Genomic DNA, 12736 nt, shown 5'->3' on the forward strand with positions numbered 1-12736 from the left:
TCGCTGTCGATGGTCTCTGCTCCTATCCCCCCCGTGGAGCTCCTTTCTCCCTCCGTCCCACTGGTGGCATCAGACTCCGTTGTTTCGCCCCCCAGGGCCAAGTGGGATGTAGCTCCCTCCTGCTCCAGTGCCAATGCTCCTCTGCCTGATTATGCTATTGAACACAAAAACAGGGAGACAAAAACAGGGAGTGCATGCAACACCACTACAGGTGGCGGACACAACAGACACAGTCAGCCCTCTGCACTACGCCATGCACTTATAGTTCCTAGATTAATCACATGCCCATGGGTTACAAGGCCTAAGCCCAATTGCTGCACACCTGGAAGTCACAGGAGACTGACTAGGTGTAGATGGCACTAACCACTAGTGGGATTGGGGTGCCACATAGCCTGCCTCACAAGGGACCTTGCCTACCAAGCTCGCCCTGGCCTAGGGGAACCACTGCCCACCTCCCCCACCCAGACACCTCGTAATGCGCGCAGAGTCAGCGGAATGAGATTGTACTCACCCCCTTGTGGTTGCTGTGATGCCCTCAAGTGCACATCCAACTCCAGATACGCCACCGCCAGGATCCGGAACATCAGGGGGGCCATGGTGCGATGGGCACCCCTCCCACATTGGGAGGCCATCCCCAGCTGGGCCTCCAGCTGTCTTCTTGCTCCAGCAGTGCAGGTCCTCCCATCTTTTCCGGCAGTGGGTGCTCCGTCTGTGGTGGACCCCCAGGGTCCGGATGTCCTTGGCGATGGCACGCCAAATAGCCTTCTTCTGGTGGGCGCTGACCTAGAGGAATGGTACAGGGGGAAAGGAAATTCTTTACCCGTCCGGACCGTCATACTCATTAGCCCCCGTTCCTACCCTTGCCCTGACAGACATGCACTCACCGTCCGCACATGCATGCCTCAGCCCCCCCATGTATCTTCCATCCACACCACTCCAAACAGGCATTGCCCATGCAGCATGCTCACAGTGTACTCACCTGTTTGTCTGGAGGACCGTCCAGTTGTGTGTACTGGGGGAGGACCCCATCCACTAATTTCTCCAACTCCTCCGAAGTGAAGGGTCCCTTTCCCCAGACACATGAGCCATCGTCGCTTCCAGACACAGGTCACAACAGCACTTGCAGTGTAGGTCCTCTCCTGTTGAAGGTCAGGTAGCAAGTGAGTGAACAGACAGGAAATTGCGGTCACGTCCGCAGCGGTGTGTACCGTCTCCGCCGGCGTACATTTTCATTGGCTCCTCGGACCCATAGGGTCCAATGTTAACCAATGCTGGATTGCGCCGCGGTCTTCGACCACCCACCGCGACGGTGTACAACACCAGCGCAGTTACCTCATATCCCCTTGTCCCACCTTACAGGTCAGGCAGCCGCCATTTCAGGGGGCCACATGGCATTAATAATAATTGGGTCACACCAATGTAGGCCTTGAATACACACAATTACAGGCACATTGCGGATTAATATATGTGTGCAAATTATATTTTGTGAATCCTCAGTGTTGGTTGACTCTCTGCTCGCTGTTCTCCTCCATAGGGCACGTCTGCTGGGGCAGGTGATGAGATGGCGGAATCCTCCGGTGTACAGACCGCTGGTGGACCTGTCGATAATGGAAGAGAGACACATCATAGTCACCTACAGACTTGATCATGCAACAATCGAGGAACTGTGTGCCCAGTTGGAGCCAAACCCTGATGTCAGCTATCCACCATCCCACAGGGATACCCCCTCTAGTGCAGGTCCTGTCTGTACCGCATTTCCTGGCAAGTGGTTCCTTTCAAACAACAGTGGCCATTTCATCAGGGATGTCCCAGCCAATGTTCTCTAACGTGTTGTCCAGAGTGTTGTCTGCCCTGCTGAAACACATACGCAGCTACATCGTGTTCCCTCAGGTGGAGGATTTGCCCACAGTGAAAGGTGACTTCTATGCCCTGGGACATATTCCCAACATCATTGGTGCCATTGATGGGACACATGTGGCATTGGTACCCCCACGCAGGAGTGAACAGGTGTACCGAAACCAGAAGAGCTACCATTCTATGAATGTGCAGATGGTGTGTTTGGCAGACCATGTGAATGCTAACTTTCCTGGCTCAGTGCATGACGCTTACATTTTGAGAAATAGCAGCATCCCTTATGTGATGGGGCAACTCCAGAGGCACTGTGTGTGGCTTATAGGTGAGGACAAGGACCCAATACAGTATGAATAGGTGTCTGGGTATTGGGTTGTCCCTAAGGGTTAGTGTGTGTCTAACAGTTGTCCCTTGATATTTGCGTGTGACTCTGATTACCCCAACTTGTCATGGCTACTGACCCCATTGAGGAATCCCAGGACAAGGGCAGAGGAATGCTACAATGAGGCACATGGGTGAGCTAGGAGGGTGATTGAACGAACCTTCGGCCTCCTAAAGGCCGGATTCCTGTGCCTCTGACAGGTGGTTCTCTCTACTACTCACCAAAGAAGGTGTGCCAGATAATCGTGGCCTGCTGTATGCTGCACAACCTGGCTTTGTGATGCCAGGTGCCTTTTCTGCAGGAAGATGGGCCAGATGGTGGTCTTGTGGCAGCTATGGAGCCTGTGGACAGTGAAGAAGAGGAGGCAGAAGAAGAGGATATCGACAACAGAAACCACATAATCATGCAATACTTCCAGTGAGACACAGGTAAGACAATGTCACTGCCTCCCATATCTCATACTATTATTGGAGCTAGCATAAGTATGTCTTTTACACTCAGTCTATGGACCCTGACGTGTCACTTTGGCTTTCCATTTCACAGATGTGGCTCCCACTTTGTGCCCTCTGCTATATTTCCTCCAGGCCTACAGCTGTGTCCATTGGTATGTGCACAAGTAAATTGACATTGCAATATTCCATGGTTATTGCAATTACACGTTTGTGAAAGCACAGACTGACTCCAGATTGTTTTGTGATTGAAGTGTGTTTGTTTCTGTGCAAATAATTAGATTGGGTTGTAAAATGGGCAGGGGGGATGGTGGAGGAATGTCCATGGCAAAGTCCAGTCTATTTGTTTCACAGGTGCATTGTCCAAAGGGGCATAGGAAGTGGAGCAATGGCAGTTGAAGGATGGACAGGGTGACAAAGTGGGACAGAAGGGTGACATTCAGGGGGGTCTCATTTCCTGTTCGGGGTCTAGGCAATGTTCTCTGTCTTGTTCCTGGATCTCAGAGACCGTTTGCAGGGTGGTTCTCCATCTGCAGGGGGTGGGGTGCTGGTGTTGTGTTCCTGTGGCGGTGCCTCCTGTCCACCAGCGCCGGCGGCGGTGGAGGGCTGTTCATCATCCAGGCTAGTGTCAGGGGCCCTTTGTTACGCCACAGTGTCCCTCCTGGTGTTGACAAGGTCTTGCACCACCCCTGCAATGGTGACCAGGGTGTTGTTAATGGACTTCAGGTCCTCCCTGATCCCCATATAGTGTTCCTCCTGCAGCCGCTGGGTCTCCTGAAACTTGGCCAGTACCGTTGCCATCGTCTCCTGGGAATGATGGTAAGCTCCCATGATGTTGGAGATTGCCTTGTGGAGAGTGGGTTCCCTGGGCCTGTCCTTCCCCTGTCGCACAGCAGTCCTTCCAGCTTCCCTGTTATCCACTGCCACTGCCCCCAGGTCCCTGATTTTCTTGAATTGATGGGTTTGCCTGGGTTCCCTGTAGTGGTGGACACACTGCTGATTGACGTGTCCTGGGGACAGAGGGATGGGGCCGCTGGGTGGGTGCTGTGCTGGTGTTTCCTGAGGCTTGTGCCAGTGTCAGGGGAACCGACTGTCCCGAGGTCCCTGATGGGCCGGGCTGGTCATCTTGATCCAGTTGTGCAGAGCTGCTATCATCAATGTGGGTCTCTTCTGTGGGGGAACTGGATATGTCTGGTACCTCCTGTCCGGTGACGTTGGGTAAGGGTCCTGCAGGGGTGTAAAGGCATGATTATTGCATCTGTGTGTGCCATCGTGTGCGATGGGTGAGTGACCCCGTACTCCAGTGCTTGCATTCTTGGCTTGGTCCATGTGTGATATTTGGTTTGGGGTCTGTGTGGGTATCTGTAGTGGACATGCTTTGGTGATGGGTGTCCATGCTTTGGTGTTGTATGCAGGGCTTGGTATTGGGATGGGTGGGTTGTGATAGTGGGGCATATGTGAGGTGTTGGAGTGATGGGGTGAGGGTGGGAGTATGTGATGGCATGCAGGTAGGGTAGGGAGGATAAGGTAGTAAAGAGTTGACTTACCAGAGTCCAGTCCTCCTGCTACTCCAGTAAGGCCCTCAGGATGCAGTATTGCCAAGACCTGCTCCTCCCATGTTGTTAGTTGCGGGGGAGGAGGTGGGGGTCCCCCGCCGGTCCTCTGTACAGCAATCTGGTGTCTGGAGACCACGGAACGCACCTTCCCCCGTAGGTCGTTCCACCTCTTCCTGATGTCATCCCTAGTTCTTGGATGCTGTCCCACTGCGTTGACCCTGTAGACAATTCTTCGCATAGCTCCATCTTCCTTGCAATGGAGGTGTGCTGCACCTGTGATCCGAATAGCTGTGGCTCTACCTGGACGATTTACTCCACCATGACCCTGAGCTCCTCCTCAGAGAACCTGGGGTGTCGTTGAGGTGCCATGAAGTGGTGTGGGTGATGTGTAAGGTGGTGTGTGTTGTGATGTGTGAGGAGATGTTTTGGTGTGTGTTGTTTGAGGTGTGTAGATGTTGTGTATGTGATGGTGTTGTTTGTCTGTGGATGCTGGTGATGTTTATGGTGGTGTCTCTCTCTGGCGTGGTTTCAGAATTCTGGTAGTAAGGGTTTGTGGGTGATGTGGGTGTGTGTTTTATATTGGATTAGGTGTGTGGGTGTGGTGTGTGTATGTGTATCAGGTGTGTATATTTTGATTTGTCCACTGTGGTTGTGTTTTGTAAATGTGTGTGTATTTTGAGCGCGCCGGTGTGTACCGGCAATGGAAAACCGCGGTTGAAAGACCGCCGCGTTGATTCGTGGGTCGTGATAGTGTGGGCGTATTCCTATTGGCGTGACGGTGTCGGTTTTGTTATCGCCAGTTTATCACTGACCTTTGGTGTGGCGGACTTGTGTTGGTGTCTGTATTATGGCGGATTCCAAGCTGTGGTTCGTAATAGCTGTAGCGGAATTCCACTGCCGCAGCGCTATGTTGGCGGTCTTCTGCACAGCGGTAAGCGAGATTTACCGCCAGGGTTGTAATGAGGGCCTATGACTCATACAAAGGCCTGGTACCTGAAACTAAACCAGAAGCCTCTTTTATGTCCTTACTGTGGTCTGCTAGTTTGTTGGGCATTCTCAGGGTCTTAGATTTTTGTAGACTGAGTAACTCAGCCAAATACTAGCGTAAGACCTACCATCCCTACATAAAGTGCATATGCACTCTAAATAGGGTAGACGGGATCTACCACTTTTGGGGGCTGTCCAGCATCTGCGGGCTCCAAACAAGTTCCTGAGTCTTTTTTGTGTTTGCTTCTATTTTTTGTGCCCAAAAAGGGACTCAGCTTACAAAGTGGGTATTACACAATCAATCAGGTTACTGTAAGGAACTGCAACATGCTTTCGTCACTTGGTGAAAGTTACAGGTGGATACAAACCTTTCTGCTATCAAGGAAAGCCCTTGGCCTGTGCTAGACTCATGTTGCTTTCCATTTCTTTATCGGTGATAACAAACATGTGTTTGGCGAATCTGTGAAGTCTAAGTGGTGGTCCACATCGACCCTATTTTCATTTACACATCAGCTGAAAGAGAGCATTTCAAGCAGGTATTTGCAATTGTGGTTTGTGTGGAAAAACACTTTTTCAAGCCGAAGTGCAAGAACTTGGAGACTACTGTGGAATAGCTCGGCTTTGTGCTTTAACAAGCTGGTATGACCTCGGACCCCAGAAAGCTAGATTAAATCTGAAATTGGTCATCACCAACATTTGAAAAGGAGGTACAAAGCTTTCTTGCATTTTACTTGTTTTTAACTGTATTTTATTCAGAACTTCTACCTCCTGATCATGCCAAGAGATTAGACAAGAAAGAAAACATCTTCAATTGTTCTTCAAAAACAGAACATGCTTTCTGAACATTAAGGGGCTGAGCTACGAGACGCACATTGCTGGCGGCACAAAACGAATGGAATTCACAATTCTGCGGGTTTTGACATAGACATTTGCACAGAGCAGGTGGTAAGTAGGTGCAAGGACCTCTGGGTGGGTTGAGGGTAAAGGAAGCAGGTGGGGGAGAAGGGGGGTGATGGGAATGATGTTTTCTGGCAGACTGACAGAAAAAAACACAGGGATTGAGGCCTGACTGCAGTTGTAGCCAAAAACGTAGATAAGTTTTCTTGCTGGAAATACTGGTTGGAAACATTGGATCTGATTCTCCCATACCAGGAAAAGATTGGTGAGTAAAAACTGGCCCACTTGGAATCAGGTGCAGCAGAAGTTTATTATCAGCCCCTTAAAGGAACCTTCACCATCACTCTGATGTTGTTGTACTTCAACACAGAAGCCCTGAGTATGCTGAACCAGATGCCTCTGGTGTTAAAATAAAGGTTGTTTTGTCTCAAAACTAAGTACAACCAATATGGTACTTATTAAGGAGGCTGAATCATATACCACACATCCTAGCCATTAAGCAAGCTTTTACCAAGTACCTGCAATTTAAACTGGCCAGAGAGCACCTTGTCAGTTTTAACTGTTCATCGTAATCAACAGTTTTTAGAAATAGTGAAAGCATTATCTGTACAACAGTTACAACTGGTCTTTTCTGCTGATTATAATTTTGTAGTTACACGCTGCTGCGGGAATAAGAACCAAAAATATCATTGGTCGAGGCTGATTAGTCTCATCACACCTAGGAGTCCCACTCGGTTGGATGAACGAGTGCATAAGACTATGTAAGGCCTTTGGAAAAAGACTGGGGTTGAACCACGACTTAACCATACATTGAGGGTTCACTTTTACTTATCTACCGGCTACAACAACAGGCATTGCATGGGTGGCATCACCTCAAGGGTCTCTGCAGTGAACTTAAAACTCTGAATCATGTTCAGCCATATTAATGGTGTACATCTTTTATGCAAGATGTGCAGTACCATGTAAAGTCTTCCGCAATATTTAACCTGTACATGAGTAACTACATGAGACAAAAGATTTTACTATGTCATGTGCCTCTCCGTACAGCAACTTGGACAGGGATCTCTTTGGACTTCTTTGCAGAACTGTCCTCTTGCCATGGACACACTGATATGTGGGTCAGAGTGGATTATTTCCTAAAGATCGTCCATTCTGTGTCAGCGAAGGTCATCGTCTACTTCACTTTTAACTGATCTCTTCTCGCAACACAGTATACTGATGCATTAGCCACCTTCCACAACCGGCTAGGTCTGCTGTCCTCAGTTCATTTCCCAATGTTGACCAGCCTTCAGTAAATTGTCTGGACTATGTATTAATTAGTCTGTGCAATAGTTTCCATCCACAGATAGATGGTCAAATCGAACGGAAATCCAGATCGTAGAAGAATATTTACGCTGTTATACTCTGTCAAATATTATCTGCGTAACTTCTTTGTAAATTGCAGAATTTGATTACAACAGTGCTGAACATTCAATTGTTTGTGTGTCTCTTTTGTCTGATTGGAAGACATTCAAGCATGAATTTTATGGCATCAAACCCTCTGCCGACAGTGGCTGCCTGTCTGGAAACTTTACAAGAGTGTTAAACACCAACAAAAATCAAAATGGTTCCAGGAATAGGTTTTCACTTGTCATATCGGGTGAGTGCAGGCATGGCTGGAGGAGTTGGCCTGCAGGCATGCTTGTAACATGTCCAGCGGACTTGTGGCCACATCTGGGTGTATGGCAGGTCTATGGTATTTCCAAGGTCAAAACCTCCAACCAGATCCTACTGCCCACACACTGCAGTAATGCACTGTGCGTTCTTGTTTTTGCCTGTAGCAAAAATATAGCATTACAAAAAATCATTGAATACGTTTTTATAGGGCTGTTTTGGTTCCTTACTCAGAAATAAAGGAATACAATTTTAAAACAGATATTGCCTTAAAACATCAATTGATAGGGTCCTATGCCTGTGATGAAGTATCTAAATATCGCTAGAATTCACCAGTTATGATGAGAAATGTAACAGTAATGGCCAACCAATGCCCTGCACATGACCTTCCATACAATGCCGCATATGACATCTTATGCTATATTATATTCCATTAATAGAGAAATGTATAGTGCTGTATTGTCACTACTATCATCTTTGAGCACTTTTGTGTTTGGGTGCCTTCTCACCCTGGTCTTAAGGATTCTGCCACTGACTGGATTTTGTTTCTCTTTAGGTGGAATCATCATTATCGTGGTGCAGTTGGGATTTTTTATGTACGTTTGGTTATAAATGTACTGTAATTGTTAAGTGCTCTTTGATGAGTGTGTATGAGCACCCGATACTAATTTGGGTACATGCCATCCAATGATTAGTATATGCATTGCCCAATGAGGTATGCGTATGAGGTATGAGGTAACAAAAACTACAATGTTGTGTTAAGGTTAGTAGAATCCCTTTGAATTAGTCGAGCAGAGGGTGTTTGGATGGTGCTCAATTGGTGAACAGTGTAGTTCAGTTGAGAACGCCAATGGGTCAACTATATAGTGCCTTCGAACTATGCTGGGTGCCTGTATAGTTTTCAGACTCTTGTGTTCTCTTTGAGGTTATAACTGTGTTTCAGTAAGACTCTTGGCCTTGGTGTTATTAAATAGAATATCTGGGATGTGTTCCATATATGCTTGCATTCTGCCTCGTATTCTGTTGAACGTTATCTGTAATCTAGGGCAGTGGTTCCCAACCTGTGGTCCGGGGACCCATGGGGGTCCGCAAAGCCGCCGCAGGGGGTCCGCGACTGCTTAGAAAAATAAATAATATTAACAGATTAGGTCCCCAGCTTTAACAAATGACTCACTGGGGGGTCCCCGGATTCCAATAATGATTCAGTGGGGGTCCCTTGGTTCCAGTAATGAGGAAATGGGGGTCCACAGAAGTCAAAAGGTTGGGAACCACTGATCTAGGGGAAAGTACAAACCAACTGTTACATACAAGTCACATTCCTCTGACTCTTCACTACTAAACGCAGTTCATGAGGTGTGCACAATTCTCTCTGTTAAATATTTTCATTTGCTGATGTGAGCTAGTTGGGATAATATGTGAGCTGTGTTGGATGGTTGTACAATCTCCAGTCCATTGTGTTGTGTTGAGTAATTGCTACCCACCTATGTAGTGTATCAGTACTGTGTTGAATGGATGCACAGTGCTTTGTCTACAGATTCTTGAAGGATGCATGGTTGATGTCACACTTGATGTGACAGATAACGCCATAAATGACATAAGCAACATAAATTGAACTGCTGTTTTAGCAGGGTCTTTTTCTGATTCCTACTTTCCTAAAAGCACTCTTAGCATATTGAACCATGTTAAAACCAATCATAATTATCCAGTAACAAATCAAGAAACTTTAAAAGACGGTGAGAAATTACACCATTGTGGGGACTAAATGCTGTGCCAGACATATGTATTACCTAATGGTTGTACCTTTCACTTCATGCATTAAATGTAGATCTTCCTAATTTGCGAGAATACTTTTAGGATCCCCAGTGTTGGGTTGAGAGATTAAGATCTCACAAGAGAGTAAGATATAAGATTGGTAAAAGGTGGCCATGATGAAAATAACTTTTATGTCAGTGCTCATCTGTATTGGTAAAAAAATTACATTCATAATTGTGACTTATTGCAAGCTACCTGTTGCCTGGTCAGTCATTCAGGTTGAATAATTGCAACATTTCTGCCCAGCCCAACAATAGTATTTAGAATCAGTGTCATCGGGGAACGAGTTTCAACAAGACCCTGTCTTGGAATATATTCTGCAGAATTTTTTTCAAAGGGGGGAGCATTCCACAGCATCTTGGACTGTTTTTGGCAGAAGCCGCAGCTGCACTAGAGCAGGCATCGAAACACTACAGTAGACATAGTGGTATGCTGCACTGTGAGCCTGCAGAGCAGGCTGTACCTAAATCCATGGGGGGCAAGCACCCCCCTTCCTCCACCATGTGGACGCCCATGATCACATAACGTGGAGATTTTGCAGTTCCTGACACATTCATATCAATACTCTTTTGGCTGAGAGATACCAAATTATCATGATTTGTCACTCAGATCTCATAATATCATCGTATCCCATAAAGCGGATTTATGGTATATAATTACAGAGTAAATCCACTTTACAAGAAAATATCAAATTGTAGTTTCTGGCCCTTGCTTAAAGAAAGACTGCACAGGTTGGTTATTTCTAGTTGGAGGTTGTCTTGAGTGATCCTCAAATTGGATAACAATGGAGGGCCTAGTTGCTGAGCACATATTATTTTAAGTTAGCAAGCTATATGACTGGCATTTCTCATTACTGACCTGGCATCTGGGACAGGACCTGTGGTTTTGACAGGAATCCAGTTGTGAGACACTGAAAGTAAAAGTATGATATTTATTGCTCGTTAATAAAATAAAAATATTCTGTATTCATTATGTCCACACTGTAATAAGAAATTTGCTATACAAGTGCTCCGTTTTACAAAAGTAGCATGCCGTACTGAAATAACAAATGCTGTGAAACTGTTGACCTGCTTGTTGATATCTAACGATAACAACTGTTTATATTAGCAAATCTGAATTTATAAAACAAGTAAAACATTTGTGAAAATGAAAAATAATTTTGAAAGTAAAGATAATTCTCATAAAATACCTTAAGCACAGTATAAATGCCATATAGAGCTCTCTCCCTCCTTTCTCACACAGATAAAGAGTAGATGCCCAGCTCAGAAAGACAAGCAGTAAATCTGCACCCAAGGAAGTAGTCCTGAAAACAAATGCAGATTTACTACTTTTTCGAGGATACAAATATTCTCACAGTGCCTAGAAAGGTGTGGCAAGCACAATTCTCTAGGTCTACTATTGGAGACATCACGACATGTTCCCCAGGCTAACATTTCACCAATGCTTTATTGTACATAGTATAAAACTCTGGGGGAATGGGAGCACACAGCCTCACATCACTGCACAGTTCACCCCTTTGCATTGTGGTAAATGCAGTACAAGGTTTGTGCTTACTTGAATATTAGCTGTAGTTTTTCACCTGAGTCAGTGCAGGTAGTGCTGTACATCTCTAGATGCATGTGTTTCTGGATCTTATCCTTCATCAGTAGAGATCAAAAAACAAATTTCATCAGGGGTTGCGGAAAATGCTGCCACAGTCCTCTCAGGTGTCAGTACCTCTCACTGGTGCACATGTGCATCTTCATCAGCTTGTTGGCTCAAGGGAGCCTTTTTAAACAGATGGAAGATGGAAGCACAGTGCCTCACAGCACAGTTTTCGCCTTTGCTTTGTGGTAAATGCAGTACAAAGTTTACGCTTACTTGAATATTAGCTGTAGTTTTTCACCAGAGTTGGTGCAGATAGTGCTATACATCTCTAGACATGTGTATCTGGATTTTATCCTTCATCAGTAGATATAAAAAAACAAATTTCATCAGTGGTTGCTAGGAATGCTGGCATAGTCCCCTAAGGTCTCAGTACTGCTCACTGGTGCAAAGGTACATCTCCAAAAGCTTGTCATCTTGTAGGCCCAAGCCTTTTTGAACAGAAGGGGGATGAGAGCACACTGACTCATATCACAGCACGCACTGTGGCCTGTTAAGACTTAGGCAGTATTTCAGCAACCTCAAATGGTTTTTCTCTTCTCTCTACTACGTCTGCTTTCTCTAAACATGTGTCTAGAGATAGCAGCACTACCAGCAATAACTTTGGTAAAACACGACAGCAACTTAGAAGTAAGTGTACTGCATTTAACAGGATGCAATGAGGTAAACTGTGCTGGGATGAGAGGCAGGGTGCTCCCTCCCCCCTCTGTGTTTAAAAGGCTCCCTTGAGCCAATGAGCTGCCAAACTCACGACCTGGAATGCACCTGTGTGCCTGTGGAGTGATACTGTGACCTGTGAAGACATGGGCAGCATTTCAGCAACTCCTGATCATTTTTCCGTCTCTCTACTACTTTTGCCCTCCACTGATGAAGGGCTAAACCCAGAAAGATGTGGTTAGAGATAACAGCACTACCTGTACCAACTTTGGTGAAAAACTGCAGCAACTTTGAAGTAAGTGCATTGAATTTACCAGGATGAAATGGGGTGAACTGTGCTGCGATGAGAGGCATTGTGCACCCTCCCCCCTTGTGTTTAAAAGACACCTTTGAGCCAATGAACTGATGAGCTCACCTGGGAAACACTAGTGTGCCTGTGGAATAGTACTATGAACTGTGAAGACTTGAGCAGCATTTCAGCATCCCCGGATGAATTTTCTCTGCTCTCAACTACTTCTGCTCACTATTGATGAAGGGCTAAACCCAGAAACACGTGTCTTAAGATAACAGCACTACCTGCACCAACTTTGATGATAAACTACAGGAACTTTGAAGTAAAAGTATTGCATTTACATGGACATAATGAGTTAAACTGTGCTGAGATGAGAGGCAGTGTGCTCCCTACCCCAGTATACAACTCTCCACTGGGGACATGCAATTGATATTGAATTGTGCATTCTTGATTTTGTCCTTCGAGAAAATATTGTTTTGCTTTGGAGAATCTTCTTCTCCTATAGTCCCTTCAAGTTTTAAGATGATCCCCACTCCTCCAGTTCTTTGCAGGGTAC

General features: G+C 46.1%; 1 protein-coding gene across 1 annotated transcript in view; it reads right to left on the bottom strand.

Annotated features, from left to right (window-relative positions):
• LOC138287249 (rab9 effector protein with kelch motifs-like) overlaps window positions 1-12736 on the bottom strand; it is a 392655-nt gene that overhangs the window by 233022 nt on the left and 146897 nt on the right. Inside the window, exon 8 of the mRNA XM_069227612.1 lies at window positions 10446-10497. Within this exon, the coding sequence (XP_069083713.1) occupies window positions 10446-10497 (52 nt within the window). The remainder of the gene's footprint in view (window positions 1-10445; window positions 10498-12736) is intronic.

This window comes from Pleurodeles waltl, chromosome 1_1 (assembly GCF_031143425.1).
Source record: "Pleurodeles waltl isolate 20211129_DDA chromosome 1_1, aPleWal1.hap1.20221129, whole genome shotgun sequence".
NCBI classification, from domain to species: domain Eukaryota; kingdom Metazoa; phylum Chordata; class Amphibia; order Caudata; family Salamandridae; genus Pleurodeles; species Pleurodeles waltl.